Raw genomic sequence first — 19,046 nt, forward strand, 5'->3', positions numbered from 1 at the left:
AGACCTAACCTAGCTTTTTTTTTTGAGAAACCTGATTTATATTTCACATATAAATCTTAATGTTTACATTCTAGCTCTTACAAAGACACCCTTGAAGGAAAGAAAAATCCCACTTAGTTCTTGCAAGATCCTCTCAGTCATTTTCGCCGCCGGCGGTCGGAGCAGCCACACCACGTGCTCCCGTCGCACCAAAAGATTGAAGAGACACACCGCACTTGCAACTTGAAGCCGACCTCCACAATGAAGAAACATCACAATTTTTCGTTGCCACCAAGAGCAGCACACCGAACACATTGACATGCTCTATAGTCATCAGACAACGACACAATCCAAAGGGGAACTAAACCACCAGAACAGGTGGGAAACAAAAGCCAACCTGATTTCTCGGCATGTTGGTAGACATACCTCCCAAGGCTCTCGTCGGGGAAGCCAGCATCAGTGCAAATGCCGACGGAGATGAGGGAAAGAAGAGAACCCGACGAGATCTAGAGCAGCCAGGTCCCTAGATCCGGCGAGCTCATACCTCTGCAGCTCTTCGCTGGCACCGAAGCACGCACCAGCAAGGTGGAGAAGGAGCTGGAGAACCTTATTCCATGGATGCAGTGTTGCCTCCACCTTGAGAGCACCACCTGGACCTACTAATCTTCGCGCCGCCGTCAACGAAACGAAGAACCCTAACCTAAATTAGCTAATAAGGCTAAGGATATGTACACTGGCCATCGATCCCATGGCTCCTCTCCACTTCCGGCACTGGAACGGTCGCTGGACGTGAGGAGGAGCCGATGAGATCAACGCCAGGAGGGAATCCCCACGTGCCCTTCTAAACTTGTAGCAAGGGGAGACGAGAGGAGTTGGAAGGGTCACGTCCTCATATTTGGTGCTGGACACTGTCCGTTGTTATGTTCGCTTGGCTGATAAGCTATGACTAAAAATATATATTGTTAGCTAATTTATTATGAGAAAAAAATACTGTTCGCAAGCCGAGCGAACATGGCGCTTGCGAATGGCCGGAGCACCCAGCCCGGTCAGCCCGATATTACTTGCAGAATAGTCCGGTTGATTGCGAATTTACACCTAGATGTTTTTTATTAAAAAAGAAAAATAGGCACCTAAATTTCTAAGAGAGGGCACCTGACAACGAGGTGTAGCTACTCCTCACACCCTCTCTGTTCCGCCAGGTATGGCTGCAACGCACCCTTTATCCGGCGCAGCATCGCCGCTGCTGCTCCACTGCAACGCCGCCCCTTCCGTCTCTTTCCGCCACCGCAGGCGTTGGCAGCGGCCGACTGCCACACGGCACGACGGCCGCGGCGCGCAGCAGCTGCCGCTGCTGGTCGCGCGGTCCCTGCCGGCAGCAGTGCCTCCGGGAGCCAATGGCGCGTGCGGAGCCATTGCGGCGTCGGGGCCAGGTGCGGCGGCTTGGAAGGCGCCGTACAGGGGAAGCGAGGGGCAAGGGTCGCTGTGGATGGTCTTCCTCGCCACCGCGGTGGTCGTGTGTGGCTCCTTCGAGTTCGGCACCTGTGTGAGGACTATGTTTTTATAAGTATAATACTTCATTTTCTTTATAAAAATCTAGAAAAAAAATCCTTCGGTCTTAAAGAAAATCCTGGGGAAGCATGCTCTTGATTCGATTCAAATATAGAGCACTGGTATGCAGGTGGGGTATTCTGCGCCGGCTCAAGCTGGAATTGTGAGCGACATTGGGTTGTCCAACTCCGAGGTTGGTTGGCACTTGACATTGGAGTATATACATATACAAATTATTCTTCTAGTGCATGGGTACTAATTATCTTATCTCTTTTGGCTGTGGATCAAATGAACTTTTGCGCCAACTAATGGTAGGTGGTAGCAGGCTAGATGCAGAGCAGCAAAAATCATTTTATTTGATCAAAGCAGAATATTAATTAACTGTGACTGTTTCACAAAAGTTTAGTTGGTCAAGTAGATAACTAGATACTATGATCTAAAATGTAACCAAGCTCATTCGCCAAAAAAAAAATGTAACCAAGCTACTGATTTCACCCTTTGATCTTGTTTTTTTTCTCTCTCTCGAAATTCAGTTCTTCGTTTACAAAATGTAATGTTGTACAGAAGGCCCCTGTTAGTTTTGACAAGAAATCATTTTGATTCATGTCCTTGTAGTATGGTGTCTTTGGATCTGTCTTGACAATTGGAGCAATGCTTGGTGCCGTGACTAGTGGCCGCCTGGCAGACATTCTTGGACGCAAAATGGTTAAGTAATTCAACTGCAGCAATTGATAAGTAAAATGGTTACCCTTATTCATCTTCACGACGTTTCTTCCATTTCCATTTATCACAGACCATTCGATTTGCAGCAGTTGTAGGCATTTTTGGCTGGCTTACTGTATATTTTGCCAAGGTATGCTCCTCCATCAGCCTATTTTCTTGCTTCATCTGCCGACTGCCATTTTGTAGCTGTAATACTGTCCTTCCTCTAATGACATGAAGGATGCTATGGTGCTCTATGCTGGAAGAGTTTTGCTGGGATATTGTACTGGAGTTCTTTCCTATGTGGTGAACATCTATAGTTCTTAATATGTACCTAAAATCTTCATTCTTATGTTTCTAAACCTTTTGTTTAAGAAATGGAAACATGTCCCACCCTCAAACGTTCTTAAAAAAAGTTCTATTTATCAACACCACACTCTATGCACTAACAATTCCTGGGGTTATAATAACACAGGTGCCTGTGTTTATATCTGAAATAGCACCAAAGGGTATCCGAGGAGGCCTAGCAACCTCAAACCAGGTCAGAGAAGTTGGAGCTGAAGTGCCTCTTATTATTTTTATGTAGTGAATTCTTAATAATTAATATGGGCTCTTTTGAATATGCAGTTATTCATCTGTTCAGGGTGTTCAGCTGCTTACATTATTGGAGCACTTGTTTCATGGCGCTCTTTGGTTCTAGTAGGTAATCACTAATATATTTACATGTATGTTGACAAATCGAGCATCAAGAGAAACTAATGTAGCATTTCATGCAGGATTAGTACCTTGTGCTGTCCTACTTGTGGGGCTTTTCTTCATTCCAGAGTCTCCAAGGTGGCTGGTGAGATGGTAACTGACTCTGCGTGTAGCATGGTTGTGTTGTGAAGTATTGTTTTTAATAATTTGATATATTGTTATAGGAAAATAAAACCATTTTCTGCTGCCCATCATTTTTCATATATTGTTAGAGGAAATATTTTTTCCATTTGATTTGTTGTTATAGGAAAATAATTTCATATATTGTTGTGACGGATGATTATTCTAAACCGTTTTGTTTCATAGGATACATGAATTACACATTCTGCACTCCTTGATTTTACCTTACAACAACAACATTATGTTACATTCATGACTTATTTCTGATTTCCACACATGGTTATCTATATCAAGATAATAGTGATGAAAATATGAAATATAACCTTTTTTGTGCACAGAAAACCTTGACTAAAATTGTAACTTCTAATTGTACACTTACTTCTAAAACTCAGTTTGATAATATGACAGGCCAACATAGGGAAAGAGAGAGAATTCCATGCTTCATTACAGGAGTTTAGGGGGGAAGATTCTGACATTTCTGAAGAGGCTACTGAGATCAAAGTTATTTATTCCGAACATAACTTCCATTTATCAAACAATGTAGATCATAAGATATTCAAACTAAACATTCTATCCAGGATTATATAGAATCAATTCGCCGATTGCCTAAGGCCAGGATTCAAGATTTATTTCAGAGCAAAAATATGTATGCAGTCACAGTAAGAATTTTATTCACTTAATTTATTTTCTTAGAAATACCTTATTTTTTTCTTGTAAGATAACAAAAATCCAGAAATTAATGGTGCCAGTCTGCCAGTTATTGTTTTCTGAAAAAGTCTGAAAGAAGTTCACTAATTCTGTGACTTTGATATTCAGGTGGGTGTTGGCCTGATGATTTTTCAGCAACTGGGAGGAATAAATGCCTTAGGTTTCTATACAAGCTATATTTTTTCCTCTGCAGGTATCCAAGCTAGATAATTTTTGTCCTCTTAAAAAATGAGGTATCTACAGCTATTTCTAAAAACTTCAGGGTTTTCTGGAAAACTTGGGATCACCTTGATTGGCATTATTCAGGTTCAGGTTTAGCCATTTTTTCAATAAAAGCTACTGGTCATAGGATTTTTCTATAATTGTTTTTTTTTTTTCAGATTCCAATCACATTCTTTGGGGCCCTTCTGATGGATAGGAGTGGAAGAAGAGCCCTTCTTTTGGTATGAACACTCTAAATCTGAGTTGATGTACAGAAAAGAAAAGCAGTGTTCTATGTGTCTTTGGTTTTCAGGTCTCTTCATCTGGAACATTTCTTGGCTGCTTTCTGACTGGACTATCATTCTATTTTAAGGTAACATGAGCATTTTAGCTCGTGAATTTACAGTATAGTTTAATGTCTGAGCTTAACAATCAAATGGTATAAATATTTATGAAAAAATATGATTAACTACTGAACTTTTAAAACATGATCTAGTTTGGCTCTGCCTATTGTTTCATTCGACTGAATTGATTTTGATTCCTTTTGTCAATTTTTGTTATCTGAGAGTACTAGTGTCTGCTCGCAAACTACAAAGTAGCTGCAGTTGTGAACATTGGACACTTCGAATTGCTGAAGCCCTGTTAATAAAGGAGGAATTCCCAGGAAGTGGTTTCCTCGGGGATTAGAAAACTTTTTTTTCCGAAATCCAACTGGAACATCAGATTTTATGCATCTTATATCTGATGATGATGAGATAAATGGTACAAGGACACTCTAACACGTGTGAGGTTCCACTGAATAACTGGATGGAAGTCTGGAAACATCAACAAAATGAAACTGACCGAATCAACATAACCAAATGATTCAAAAATCTGAAGTATATACTTGTTTGTTGAATTCTATGGCATATCAATGTATCTCTTTCTGAAAATAATGTAGTAAAATGAGTATTTACTGTTCCTCTTTTGTTTTTCTCTCTGTTCCATGATTTTACAGGCACAAGGACTGTGCACACAGCTGGTCCCTACTTTGGCTCTTTGTGGCATACTGGTATAGAAATTGCAATAATTGAAATTCCTACAATCGTGTAATTTTAAATGTAAATTCGTTACATATTCCATGACTATAAGCTAAATTTGTTATTAGTCTCTTGAAAGCTGATTGAGATCAACCCAATACATTTTGAAATGGATTCTTTCTGACAACACTGAACTTTTGGAGATTTTATTACATTGTAATCCTGCTTCCTAAAACAGGTATACTATGCGGCGTACTCAGTTGGAATGGGCCCAGTTCCTTGGGTTATCATGTCCGAGGTAAGAAAGTATCCTGTGAAGTTACTTTAATGATGATCATTTGTTTAGGGGTCTGTAAAAGGGGGCTCATGATATCTCCTGACCTACTGCCATGATATCTCCTGACCTACTGCCACAGATATTCTCGATCGACATGAAAGCAATAGCTGGAGGGTTCGTAACCCTGGCCAGCTGGATCGGTTCCTTTGCAATATCATACTCATTCAACTTCCTCATGGATTGGAACCCCGCAGGTAAAGTTCTTTACCATTGTTAGAATTGGGGAGTGAGGCGAGAAATAGGACAGTTATTGGCTGTTCAAGGACCAGTTAACTAATAACAGACGTTTCGAAAGGAAATCTTTTTAGTATAGCTAATAATTTAGCGTCAAGAAGTATCTGATTCGAAGCTATCTTCTTCTGTATGCAGGTACATTCTTTCTGTTCTCTGCAGCGAGCTTGGTCACTGTGCTGTTCGTGGCAAAGCTAGTACCAGAAACTAAAGGAAGAACACTAGAAGAGATCCAAAGGTTGCTCAAAGCCACATGAGTGGCTGGCATTCGCTCAGTAGGTAACAATTCATTCAAAGAATTGCTGTAAATATTCACATCTTGTAAATTCTTGTGCACAGCAGATGAATGATTTCGCCTCTTGTAAATTTTCTCCTGTATTTCACTCTCTTTGATGTGCTGTTTAGGACATAGATATGGTCTGCAACATATGCTCATCTTTGACTATTTCATTTTCTCTAAGTCCCAGGGACGAACTTCTAGTCCAGATATTGTTCCAGGTACGAGTTATTTTCACAAAAATACTTAGCTCTTAGTTCCTTCGCTGTGAAAAGTTCAACCAGCTTGTTGAAAACCTTCTCGATTGTGCCATGCCAGACCCACACGAGTTCACATCTGGTCAGGCCTAGGCACGGCTCATGTTCCACCTCTACTCATATGTTCTAGAAATGAAGGGTGAAAGGGCCTCTTGCTGAGTTGAGTTGGTTAGTTGCTGATTGTGGAGTTTTAGGATTTTCTCGTCAATGTCGAGATGGACAGAGGAGCATTTTTTTTTCACCATGAATGATGAGCATTATCCTTCTTCAAAACAACGCCATACATTCTGCTAATCCTGTTTTTTTTTTTCAGTAAAAACATAGAAACAACCACCTAAAAGGAGGGTGATTTGCAAAACTGGGACTCGAAATATCGGTTGTTTGCAGATTTGACACTAGATCCACATTCATAGACACAGATGAATCCACTGGTCATCCATCCGAGTGTTGTCATAATTAAGAGTCAATCTTTCCCGAGTGTCATTTTTTCAAAATTTTCCTAAAAGAAAGAGCACAAAAACAAAGATGATTTCTTTTTTTTTTTTTAGCAATCTCCTGAATCCTGATCGCGTCCAAGCTCCACCCGTTGAAATCTCTGGAGCCAATACGATTCGACTCCGTCTCCAAATCTCACTCTGCAAGTTTTGTCCATATATATCGTGTGGCCGTGCGGGTTTCGATTTGAAATTTTCGTCGTAGATTGATATATTCGATTCGACTAGACAACGACCTACCGTCGAGCAGGAATCCAGGAAGGTGATGACTGGTGAGGAGATGGCATTCGGACGGTGTCGCACCCTTGGCCGCCGGGGATCGCATTCGACGTGAGCACACAAGAGCAGTCAGTGATGAAGGTGCCGGCTGGGTAAACCCCTCTGCCTTGGCTACTTTTACTTTACCGAAGACTGGTCCGTTCCCAACAAAGGTTCAGCACTTATGTGCTTTCTCTTACACCGACTGACCATCAGGTCCTACTTGACATACTCAAATTGGAAAACGTAAATAGATGTTTACGCCAACCGCTTACAAGACACAGCTTCTATGGTCTTACATGTCGCCCAGCACGACATCTCCCCCCCTTGAGCTGCCGCTTGTCCCCAAGCTGGCGCATCTGGAAATCTCTTCTTGATAACATGGTAGTCTTCCCATGTCGTAGCTGATGTTGGCAGACTGGTCCAGGTGACCTTGACTTGAGGAATCGCCGTATTGCCTTTCTTCACCAATCGACGTTCCAGAATGGCTTGAGGTTTTGCCGCTGCTGCTTCCAAGTCTGTAGTCACTGGAAGTGTGTCATACACAGGAGTATAGTCTGCAATGAAAGGTTTCAGTTGAGAAATGTGAAAAACAGGATGAATTAGAGATCCTTCTGGCAATTGAAGCCGGTAGGCCACATTTCCAATTCGCTCTTGTACTGTATATGGTCCAAAGTACTTGTAAGCGAGCTTTGGAAAGGGTCTGTTAGCCACTGAGGATTGTGTGTATGGCTGAAGTTTGAGCAACACTGGATCGCCAACAGAGAAATGATAGTCCTGCCTTTTCTGATCAGCCAGCAACTTCATACGGTTTTGTGCCTTAGCTAGATTAGCCTTTAGGGCTTGTAAGTGCACTTCCCTGTCTGCAATGATCTCAGCGACAGTACTTGAGGTTGAGTCTGGGACAGTAGGAACCGCCCCAACATTTGGCTCATAGCCATACAGAGCCTTGAAAGGTGAGCATCCCAGGGAAGTGTGATAGGATGAATTGTACCACAGCTCAGCTAATGACAGCCACTGAGTCCAGGCTTTTGGGGAATCTTGCACAGAGCACCGGAGATATATTTCCAAACATTGGTTGACTCTTTCAGTCTGACCATCTGTTTGTGGATGGTAGGCAGTGCTTAGTTGGAGATTGACTTTATAGAGCTTAAAGAGTTCTTTCCAAAAGTGACTGAGAAAAACAGTGTCCCTGTCAGTGACTATTGTGCTTGGTAATCCATGTAGTTTGACTACATTGTCCATGAAAAGCTGGGCAATAGTTGCTGCAGTGTATGGATGTTTGACTGGCAGAAAATGTGCAAACTTGGTAAGCCTGTCTACCACCACCAAAATGACACTGAAGCCTTGGGATTTGGGTAATCCTTCTATAAAGTCCATGGACAAATCCCTCCATACACCCTCTGGAATTGGTAGGGGCTGGAGTAAGCCCAATAGATGATGGTTTGAGTGTTTGGACTGTTGGCAGACAGAGCATTGTTTGATAAAGGATTCCACATCTTGTTTCATACCTTTCCAAGCAAAGTGCCGTTTAAGTCTTTGGTAAGTAGCAGCAATACCTGAGTGTCCTCCAAGAGCACTGGAATGACAAGCAGCAATTATTTTGGTCTGTAGTGCTGCATTCTAAGCAATCCAAACTTTGCCCTGATGCCTTATCAATCCTCTGTCAAAACTGTAACCCTGGGCATCAGGACTGGAGATGGCTAACTTTGTCAGGAGTTGCTGGGCTTGAGTGTCTGTAGTATAAGAATTCAGGACTCTGTATCCAAGCCGGTTGTACTGAAGACACACTGACACAGCTTGTAATGCCATAAGATGTGCTACTCTAGAGAGAGCATCAGCAGCCACATTTTCTTTGCCTTGTCTGTATACAATTTTGAAATGCAGTCCCATGAGCCTTGTCATTGCTTTCCTCTGCATCTCAGAGTGTAGATTTTGTTCATTGAGATAGGCTAGGAATTTGTGATCTGTCACTATGATGAACTCTTGTCTTTGCAAATAAGCTCTCCACCTTTCCACTGCCATGATCAAAGCCAAGAACTCCTTTTCATATATGGATAAGGCTTTATGTTTCTCTCCCAATGCTTTACTAAGATAAGCAATGGGTTGACCTTTTTGCATCAACACAGCCCCAATACCATCCTGACAAGCATTTGTCTCAATGGTAAAGGATTCTTGGAAGTTGGGCAGTGCCAGGACAGGTGTTCTTGTCATTGCCACTTTAACACTGTCAAATGCTGACTGGGCTGCAGGAGACCAACCGAACTGTTTCAGTCTCAACAAGTTGGTTAGTGGTTTGGTGAGGACTCCATAACCTTTGACAAACCGTCTATAATAACCTGTAAGACCCAGGAATGCTCTAAGTTCTGTGAAGGAAGTAGGAGTTGGCCAATGGAGCATAGCTGACACCCCTGCTGCTGAGATAATATGGCCTAAATATTCCAAACTTGACTGTGCAAAAGAACATTTGCTCTCTTTGAGGAAGAGTTTGTGGTTTCTCAATTCAGCTAATACTTGCTGCAAATGATGTTTGTGGTCTGCCATAGTGGCACTAAAGATGAGTATGTCATCTAAGAAGACCAACACAAACTTCCTGAGAAATGGCTGCAAAACTTGGTTCATGATGCACTGGAAAGTAGCAGGTGCATTAGTGAGTCCAAATGGCATCACCTTGAACTGATAGTGGTCGTGATGAGTTTTAAATGCAGTTTTGTACTCATCTTCTGGATGCATTCTCACTTGATGATACCCTAACCTCATATCAAGCTTGGTAAAGAACTTAGCTCCATGTAATTCATCTAAAATCTCTTCAATGACTGGCATGGGAAACCTGTTTTTGATTGTGATGTCATTCAATTTTCTGTAGTCCACACAAAATCTCCATGTACCATCCTTCTTTTTGACCAAAAGGACCGGTGAGGCAAAAGGACTATGGCTATGAGCTATTAGGCCAGCTTGCAGAAGCTCCTGAACTTGTCTCTATCTCAGTTTTGTGCAATGGTGAATAGTGATAAGGTTTAGAATTAATGGGGATAGATCCAGGCAACAGTGGAATGGTATGGTCATAGGCTCTTTGTGGTGGTAAGGTTTTGGGATCAGTGAATACATCACTATAGGCTGAGAGAATGGCAAGAATTTCAGATGGTGGGGAAGTTGCACTTGGTTGGGTTGGATTGGTGGCTGGAACATAGTCGAGTAGAACAAAAGCCCAAATGTCATTGCCCTTTGTGGAGTTGAATACCTTAGTGGCTGAGATAGAGTGAAGTTGTAGAGGAGGGTCTGTGATTCCTTTCAGCTTTACAGGCTTGCCCTGGACCCAAAATTCCAGTGTTTTGTGGTGCCAGTCACACTGCATGGGACTATTGGATTGGAGCCAATCAAAACCAAGGATGGCATCATATGGATGCATATCCAAGACCACCATATCAGTAGATAGTGTATGGCCTTGACAATACCAGGACAATCCTTGTACCTTGCTGTTGGTGGTCATCCATTCACCATTTGCTAGCTTGACTTTTTTTTTCTTGAGTGGACACTGTAGGTAACTTTGTCAAAGCAACAAACTGAGAGCTAATGAAGCTATGGGAGCTACCATTGTCCACAAGGATGAGCATCACCTTATCCTGGACTCTGGCTTTCAGCTTGATACAGTTTGTGTTGTCCACACTGGAAATGGCATGCAGTGACAACTGACAAAAGTCTTCATGAAGTGTGTCTTCAGCTGCTAGTTGGTTGAGAACCTCATCAGATAGTTCTCTGTCAAGATCATTGATGACCAATGCATTGACTTGAGGCTTGTTTCTCTTAGGACATACTTCTAGGCGGCCAGGTACAAATTTGTCACCACAGTTGAAACAAAGTCCATTTGCCTTCTTGTAGTCCCTTAATTGCCTATCCTTCCACAGAGAAGTGAGTGGAGTGGCTGGCTTGGGTTCAACTCTTGGTGGCATGTATGGTTTTGGTTGACCGACATTTTTTTGATATCTACTCTTGCTTCTGTCATAGACCCCCTGTTGAATTTTAGCAATGATGGCAGCCTGATGCACTGTTGTGGGCATTTGACTCTCTACTGTTCCCCTGATTTCCTCCTTTAGGCCTCTGATGTAATGAGGTGTGAAGAACATGTCATCATAATGAGGGTTGTGCATGGTGACCGCGAACTGCAATGCTTGGAACTGAGTAGTGTACTCTGTCACTGTCCCAGTTTGCTTGAGATCCAATAAATCATTCATGGCTGTTCAATAGTCATCGGCTCCAAACTCCTCTTCCACGACAGCACAAAAATGATCCCAATCCCTGAAAGTATGGTTGAGCTTGTAAGCTTGGTACCACTTAGCAGCATTACCCTCAAAATGCAAATGAGCAGCTGTAATCCACATGCCCTCTGGCAGCTAATACAAATCAAAGTAACTTTGACAATTATCCTTCCAAATCTTAGGATTTGTACCATCAAACTTGGGAAACTGCATTTTGGGCATAGCAGGGCTGGGCAAAGTGTCTCTTTTCCCAGTTCGGTGTGAGTGTCTTCTGATCTTTAAAGTCTCTGCCTTAACTGTTTCTTTATCTCTGGCAAAGACATTTTGAAAGGATGCCTTGTCTCCAAACAACATGGATGCCCCATCATCATCCTCATAGGCAGCCTCTTGATCAAACTGTCTCATTGTCAACTGGGCCACCGCTGCCCCATTGGCTTTGACTTGTTGAGCAATCATGTGTTGTTCAGCAGAATAGTTATCCATGGCTGCTCCCCTGATATCCATCTGGGCTTTCATCTGCTGTTGAAGTTCCCCAATATCATTGACCCTGGTGAATAACAGATCGAATTGCTCCATGACCTGGTCCATGAACTGCTTCTCGTCGTCCACACTTCTGGCCATGGTGTCCAACAGAATTTGGGTTTGTTTCGATGGTTTAAGTGGAGCCGTGGTGACAGATGGACCGGATCCGAACCACGATGTGTAAGCAGAGAAGGATTTGGTGGAGGTGATGGAATTTTTGGAAGAGTGGAGAGGGGAAGGAGAAGGTAGCCGACACCCAAAACCGTCACTGACCCAACTCAACCCAAAGGAGGGACCTCTGGGATCTCGCGTCGAACACCCTGCGGGCGTGACAGAGATCAACCTGCCCACCGGAATTACGAGTTGTAGATCGAAGTAACGGGATCGAGACGGTACCGGGGAGGGAAGAACAGATGTGGAGCAGAAACGGCGGACGACGGTGATGGAGGAGGTGGGGAGGTGGTAGGACGTCGTACTGGTAGGACGCCGGTGAATGCGTCGGATGTGCGGATAAGAGGCGATGAGGAAGAGCGTTGCGCCCGTCACCCACGCCGAGGATAGAGTGTCTCTAATACCACTTGTCGCACCCTTGGCCACCGGCGATCGCCGTCGACGTGAGCACACAAGAGCAGTCAGTGACGAAGGTGTCGGCAGGGTAAACCCCTCTGCCTTGGCTACTTTTACTTTAGTGAAGACTGGTCCGTTCCCAACAAAGGTTCAACACTTATGTGCTTTCTCTTACACCGACTGACCATCAGGTCCCACTTGACAGACTCAAATTGGAAAACGTAAATAGATGTTTACGCCAACCGCTTACAAGACACAGCTTCTATGGTCTTACATGTCGCCCAGCACGACAGACGGGGACTGCCGGACGATCTGACCACCAACATCCTGCGCCGCCTCCCGCCGCGCAGCCTGGCCGTCTCCTGGTGCGTCTGCCGTGGGTGGCGTGACCTCGTCGACGCCCGCCGGCTGCTGCGCGCGGACCTGCTCCCGCGCTCCATGGGCGGCATCTTCATGCACTACTGCGCGCTCTACTCCCCGGAGTTCTTGGCCCGCCCCACGACGGGATGATCCTCCATCTCCGGCTCTTTAGCAAAACGTATTGCGGGAATACGTCATGGACTGCGGGTTAATTTGCCAAAATATACACGGGCTCTTTAGCAAAAAGAACAGCGAAGGGGTATATTTTAATCTGGGCCATAGATCTTAGATTGGACGGCTCAGCATGATATATATATGGCTAGCAGAAGGGGCTTACGTGGCACACGGCCGGAAAAAAAGAAAACGAAGGGGAAACAGTAATACGGTGGCTGATTGATACAAACAATGATGCTAAGATGTAGAGAACGAAGAGAGATACCTTGTGAAGGCAGTGGCGTGCGGCGGCGATGGCGAGGGAAGGAGGAAAAAATATAATTTACTACACGAGAGATTTTTCAAACTAGGGGCTCCCCATACGGTAGTTTTGGTGTGCTTTAACCAAGGGGTTGGTTGATATATATAGGAAGAAAAACTCCCCCCATCCACGTCAACTAGCGATATGGTACTAATTAATGTTACCCCCTCCACATTTACTAATGAGCCTAAATAATCATTAAAGCCTATTAGTAAATAAATGCATGGGCCTTTAGGATTTATTAGGATTATTGCACATGGACTTTGAGCTTTGGAAAAAATGAGAGATTTATTATTTTCGGAATTAATTAATTTTATGGATAAAATAATTCTAGAAAAGTCCAGAATTAATATTTAAGCCACGAAAAATACTCCGAGACCTTCGAAAAATTAGGGAAAATTCTCAGAGACAATTTGGAACATGATGAACCCAAATAAAGTATTTGGAGCTCATAAAAATATTGTTGGAAACTTGGAACATAAAAATTAAGGTGAAGGAGGTAGGAATTAAATTCTAGAAAGAAGCTAAAAAATTCCTAGAGATAGATATTCGTCTCCTAAACGTATAAAAAACACACATTTTGCACATAGAAACACGAGGTGCGACCGGCATGTATGCAACAAACACGTTTCTACCTTATGATAAATTTTAAATTAATGGAATTTTTTATTTTCCTATGTTTTCATGTGCACAAAAATTCACAAATAAATCATTTTAACTCTATTTTCAAAAGTGGCAAATTTTGGGGTGTTATAGTTGACCAGCACATTGTTGAAAAGGCATTCAAGATGATATTTTTATATCTGATGCTGTGCTTAATATATGGTCAGTCCTTGTTTTGAAATCATGTAGTTACCATCCTGGAAGTACTCCTAACATCCGAAATTGGTAGGAATATGTATTGCTATCTGTCTTACAATTGGGTCATATTGTCCCATATTTGGTACGCATAATGGTATCCAACCAAAATGTTATACTTCAGTTAACTATGATCCAAATTAGATATCCCTAATGATTAGATTTACCAAGATCACATTCCAGTATGCCAATGTATAAGCCCAGTTTTGTGTCATTATTTCAGCAATATCACCAAGAAGTCAACAACACTGTTTAATACAGAAATCAAAACTAATTCTCCACTATGACCATGTCTCCAGTGCCAGTGTTACTGAAAAACTGCGTACAATTCTATCTAGTGCGTGTGAAGATGACATTGGCATGCAAATGCAACTATGTATCAAATCCCTGAACATTGGCATGCAAATGCAACTATGTATCGAACCCAGAAGTCCGAGGTTGTTGGAAACAGTAGTAACGAGCACTAATTTGTGCATGAAAAAGTTAATATCAGGTATGAATTGCACAAATTGAAGGAACCATGAATCTAAAATTGCTAATAATTAATAGGTAACATCTGGAAAAATTGAAAAAAAAATGCAAGGTGAAACATTATGGTTATGTATGTATACCACAATGGAATAGCACAGTGCAGGAGATGTGAAAACTAAAGATCTAATATTGACTAACCAGCAGATCATATAAATTACCAATTATTACTAGAAGGAAAAGGATAACTGGGGTAAAAGTAAAACTCATGTTAATAGACATGATAAAACTTTATTGTCTGTTCATTTCTCAGGAAAGGATATTCAGTCATTTAACAAGATAACCAAATTCCATCATTGGTGAAGCTGGCAACCAAAGGGACTCTAGAAAATATTGAAACTGACAAAATCTGACCTACAAATGTAATGTGACGTGCTGTAGATTTTATTGCAGATCCATGCCAGGATCTATGTATCCAACAATTTATCTTGGTTCTGGCTTTCCATCTTGTTACTTTCCTCCCTTATCACACGCTTGAAATTACTGAGCTCAGCAGAGTCATCACCATACACCATCTTGATGTTATCCACACAAGCACTGAAGACAAAACTCCCAGATAAACCGAATCACCATTTTGAACTTGAAGAAAGACATGCAGATACGTAAACCAGGGCAGAATAGCAGACCTGCAAGCTTCCCGGTCAAATCTGCTGCGTGGCACACCAAAGAACTCATCAAAAACCTTTGGTTCCACCCTGCAGAAGGAAGGTCGGTCTACAATCGCAAGGCATCGGTCAGAATGGCATCCGCTGAAATTTGCATCACACAAAGTTTGTGGTACAAGCAGCATTATGAAGCCGTTAACAAGCACCTACCTTGGTAGATGTTACAGGTGCGGGTGGCCTTGTCGTAGTTGATGCACCATCCATCAGAGCCGATCATACTCCTGTACAGCTGCACGTATGATCAACATATTAACATAGTTGGTTGGTTAAGGCACAATAACGAATTCTACACTCTAATTAACCGCAATATCGCTTTTTTTTTTTTTTATCAAGAAACGCACCCTTTGTTCCCTGATACTGCAAAACGCTGCAGGTTGTGAACGGTGCTACCTGGAGGTCATCCTGATGGTCGGCAAAGATCTCGTCGGGAGTGGGGAAGTCGGGGCCCTTGTCTAGCTTGCAACACGCGCCGCACCCGCTCGCGCACTTCCACCGCACCAGCCTCTTCACCTTCGCCTTCTCCTGCAGCTGCTGCTGCGTATTCCCCTTCCTCGCCTCGCCGCCCTCCGGCCTCCGCGGGCCGCGCTCTTCTTCCAGCTCCACCGGGCGATTCTTCTTGGCCTCGCCCGACGGCCTCGGGCCTGACTTCTTCTTGCTGCTCGGGGTCTTGCTCTGCCGAGGCAGGGGCTGCGGCGGGCTCGGAGGCTTGGCCTCGCCCCGCCGCTGGCCCTTCCTCTTCCTTCCGCCCGAGGACAATGCGGCGACGGGGGTCAGCTGAATGGATATGGACCTGCCGCCGCTGGCGCCTGCGGCCACCGCGGTGGATGCCGCCCACGCCGACGCCGCCGCCCTGGCGCCGCGTAGCAGGAGCATCTTCGGTTTCCCCCTCCTACCTCGCTTATCCCCCGCTCTGCTTCCGCGCAAAGGCAAGCCCGATGACGCCTCAAACAGTGCTCGCAGTATCCCAATTCAGCCCAAGACAAACATTGTAGGCCCAAATGTGTGGATGTTATCAGAGGCCCGTAATAGAATGGCCAGCAACTGGAATTTTGTTTGCAAATATACCAAAATTATTACTTCATTTTATCCCAAGTCAAACCTTTTTATAGCTACAACTAAGTTAACTACACATAATTCATGATGGATTTTAATGACACTAGTTTGATCTTATAAATGTTGTTGGATTTTGTTGAAGTTAGAACAGCATAGTAGTAGTATAAACTAGAAGATATCTCCCACCTTGCTGCGGAAATCTCTTAAAAATAAAACCGTGGCATATACGAGTTAAATCATCTGTATATCTGTCTATATCTCTTAGAGTTGAAAGTGTAATCAAGCCTTAATTATGGGTTTTGGTGATAATGATCACGCAATTAGAGAACTAATGAGATTTATCGAGATGACAAGTAGGAAATTTTATATTCGAGGATGCTACACGAAACGGAGGAGCCCCCAATTATACATATAGATGCCTTCAAACTCAAAGGAGATTTAAATTCTTTTATATATTGAATTTGAGTATAGAAAAAGCCGTACTATAAAGGGGGCACAATGCTTAAGCTAATATGTGCTACCAAGTGCTCAAACAGCCACAAGCATCCTCAGATTCACAGCCAAGACAGTCTACACTTCACTATTACCCTTGTTGTCTTGCGAGATGTGAGCTCCGACTCTCCCGGCCCCTTGGGTGCGAGCTCCGACTTGCTCGACCTCTTGGGCGCGGGCTCTGACTCGCTCGACCCTTGGGTCACGGACTTCGTCTCGTCTGATCCTAGGGTCGCGGGCTCTGGCTCGCCCGACCCTTTGATCGCGGGCTCTGGCTCGCCCGATCCTTTGGTCACGGGCTTCGTCTCGCCCGACCCCAAGGTCGTAGGCTCCAGCTCGCCCGATCCTTTGATCGCAGGCTCTATCTCGCCCGACCCCAAGGTTGCGGGCTCCGGCTCGCCCGACCCTTTAGTCACAGGCTCTGTCTCGCTTGACCCTAAGGTTGTGGGCTTCGGCTCGCCCGACCCTTTGGTCGTGGCCTCATCTCGCCCGACCTCTTAGGTGCAGTGACCGTTGGGGGCTGGGGGTATATATACCTTTCCTTTTCCTTCCCAACGGTAACCAACGGGATCTCTTCTTCCTCACTTCAGCACACCCAAAATAGAGTAGAAGCTCTCTCCTTCTCTCACTCCATTGTTGACCTCAAGTCCCCAAGCAAATCCATTGATTTCCTATCAATCCTTGAGGAAAGAGGGTCCAAATTGATTTGAGAGTAGCTCCATTGATTTCCAAACTCTCAAGAGGACTTGGTTCACATTTTATCCGGCGGTTGTGTTTGTTACTTTTAGAGCTTAGCTTCTAGCTGGCTAGAGCGTCGCCCGTAGAGCTTGCCAACTTGTGTGGTAGGCTCGGGAGGTTTGTAACAACTTCTTGCAGCGAGTAAAATCACCTCTCATCTCAAGAGTTCACTCTCTTAACTTGAGAACGAGGTAGGGTTGCAAACCCCTAAGCCTTAGTGGTATACCTCAACAACATGGACATAGGCAAGCCTTCGTGGCGAGCTAAACCACGAGATAAATCCTTGTATCATCTTGTACTTGTGTTGCTACACTTGTGTTCTTATTGTTGTTGAGGTAATTTCTAGGATTGAGGCCGATCTACTTATGTGTGGTGTTCCCATCATTTTCAGCTGTCGATCTGTGATCTACTATCCTGTAGGAAGCTAAGAAATTTACCCGATCTAAATTTCGTTGGGTAGATTTTGAACTGTGAACTAATCTCTCCTGCAGGTACGACAGTGCTGCGCTCATGGAGCGGCAGTGCCGTGGGTGAATTTGACTTCGATTTGAGTTGAATTTTTACAGGCCCATTCACCCCCTGTAGGCGTTCCAGAGATCCTACAAGTGGTATCAGAGCGAGGTTACTTCATGTGCGCTTCACCACGTGAGGTATGGAGCCTGGGAGAGGATCTGGTGTTTGGAAGCCCATCAACGTCGATCCGAAGGACGTTGGGCTGCATGACACCGACAACAGTGAGCTTAGCGCCTCTACAACAAGCAACTCCATGCTCCTACAGCTAGAGGCAACCGATGTCGAAAAAGCTCAAAATGAAGAAGAAATAATAATAAGAAGAAGGGCAGCTATAAAAGAGAAAAGAGAAACAAGAGAGAAGAAGAAGAAGGAGCAGTAGCAGTTAGAAGAGAAGAAAGCAAGAAAAGAAGAAAGAAGACTCAAGAGAGAAGCTAGAAGAAAAAGAAGAGAAGCAATAAAGGAGAAGGAACAAGAAGCAAAAGCCTCCAATGCATCTTCAAGTGAGCTATCTAGTAGCTCCAAAGATGGTGATGATGATGAGTCCTACCAAGTGCATAGCAAGAAGGACAAGAAAGGAAATGGCTGGAAGAATGACGATAACAAATATGCTGCCGTATCCTTTAACTATTCTTCTATGTCTATGACTAACCATGATCGCAAGTCTTTCATCAATGTGCCTGCGAGCAAGTTACGTCATTTCAATGGAACTAACTTTGCCAAGTGAAAGCACTTGATGAGAGCCTATCTTATAGGTCTTCATCCTAGCATTTGGGAGCTTGTTTGTAATGGATTTGAGCCACCAGTTGATCCCAAGAATCCAACCTTGGAAGAAATGAGAATCATCCACCTCAATGGTCAAGCTACTAGTGTGCTACTTAGTGCCTTGGATGGTGATGAGTACAATAGAGTGATTGGTGTGGATGTTGCCAAGCAAATTTAGGATACTTTGCATCTTACACATGAAGGGGTTGATAAAGTGAGAAAGGCAAGAATTGATTTGTTGATGTCCAAGCTTAACCGATTTGTTATCTTGGATGGAGAAGGGCCACAAGAGATGTTTAATAGGTTGATGACAATGGTGGGCAAGATTAGAGGCTATGGTTGTGATGAGCTAGATGATCATAAAATTGTA

The 19,046-nt window shown here is 43.7% G+C and overlaps 2 protein-coding genes across 3 annotated transcripts; one reads left to right on the forward strand and one right to left on the reverse strand.

Moving 5' to 3' along the window:
- Positions 1–1,138: 1,138 nt before the first annotated feature.
- LOC136544603 (sugar transporter ERD6-like 7) lies at positions 1,139–6,046 on the forward strand. 2 transcript variants are annotated; one of them, XM_066536708.1, is made up of 18 exons: positions 1,139–1,522; positions 1,658–1,720; positions 2,143–2,232; positions 2,321–2,380; positions 2,470–2,535; positions 2,705–2,770; positions 2,857–2,932; positions 3,006–3,070; positions 3,514–3,606; positions 3,684–3,764; positions 3,922–4,006; positions 4,076–4,119; positions 4,194–4,256; positions 4,328–4,387; positions 5,012–5,065; positions 5,272–5,331; positions 5,450–5,564; positions 5,740–6,046. In XM_066536708.1, the coding sequence occupies exons 1-18, from the start codon at positions 1,181–1,183 to the stop codon at positions 5,856–5,858; spliced, it is 1,602 nt and encodes a 533-aa protein (XP_066392805.1). In that variant the 5' UTR covers positions 1,139–1,180; the 3' UTR covers positions 5,859–6,046. The 2 variants fall into 2 exon arrangements, with proteins under 2 accessions (XP_066392805.1, XP_066392808.1); XM_066536711.1 differs by lacking the exons at positions 3,514–3,606; positions 3,684–3,764.
- Positions 6,047–14,439: 8,393 nt separating this feature from the next.
- On the reverse strand, positions 14,440–16,019 carry LOC136498861 (uncharacterized). The gene is made up of 4 exons (XM_066494578.1): positions 15,509–16,019; positions 15,269–15,347; positions 15,080–15,167; positions 14,440–14,990 (listed from the first exon to the last, which is right to left on the reverse strand). The coding sequence occupies exons 1-4, from the start codon at positions 15,989–15,991 to the stop codon at positions 14,861–14,863; spliced, it is 780 nt and encodes a 259-aa protein (XP_066350675.1). The 5' UTR covers positions 15,992–16,019; the 3' UTR covers positions 14,440–14,860.
- Positions 16,020–19,046: the final 3,027 nt, after the last annotated feature.

This window comes from Miscanthus floridulus, chromosome 1 (genome assembly GCF_019320115.1).
Source record: "Miscanthus floridulus cultivar M001 chromosome 1, ASM1932011v1, whole genome shotgun sequence".
Lineage (NCBI taxonomy): Eukaryota > Viridiplantae > Streptophyta > Magnoliopsida > Poales > Poaceae > Miscanthus > Miscanthus floridulus.

What these genes read in the sequence shown, in the direction of transcription:
- LOC136544603 (XM_066536708.1), top strand. Translation starts at nt 1,181, where the DNA reads ATGGCTGCAACGCACCCTTTATCCGGCGCAGCATCGCCGCTGCTGCTC. An exon ending in TTACTGTATATTTTGCCAAG is followed by an intron (nt 2,381 to 2,469) that starts GTATGCTCCTCC and finishes AATGACATGAAG; the next exon opens with GATGCTATGGTGCTCTATGC. An exon ending in CTTGGGTTATCATGTCCGAG is followed by an intron (nt 5,332 to 5,449) that starts GTAAGAAAGTAT and finishes CTACTGCCACAG; the next exon opens with ATATTCTCGATCGACATGAA.
- LOC136498861 (XM_066494578.1), bottom strand. Translation starts at nt 15,991, where the DNA reads ATGCTCCTGCTACGCGGCGCCAGGGCGGCGGCGTCGGCGTGGGCGGCA. An exon ending in ACCATCAGGATGACCTCCAG is followed by an intron (nt 15,348 to 15,508) that starts GTAGCACCGTTC and finishes TCATACGTGCAG; the next exon opens with CTGTACAGGAGTATGATCGG. An exon ending in CACCTGTAACATCTACCAAG is followed by an intron (nt 15,168 to 15,268) that starts GTAGGTGCTTGT and finishes TTGCGATTGTAG; the next exon opens with ACCGACCTTCCTTCTGCAGG.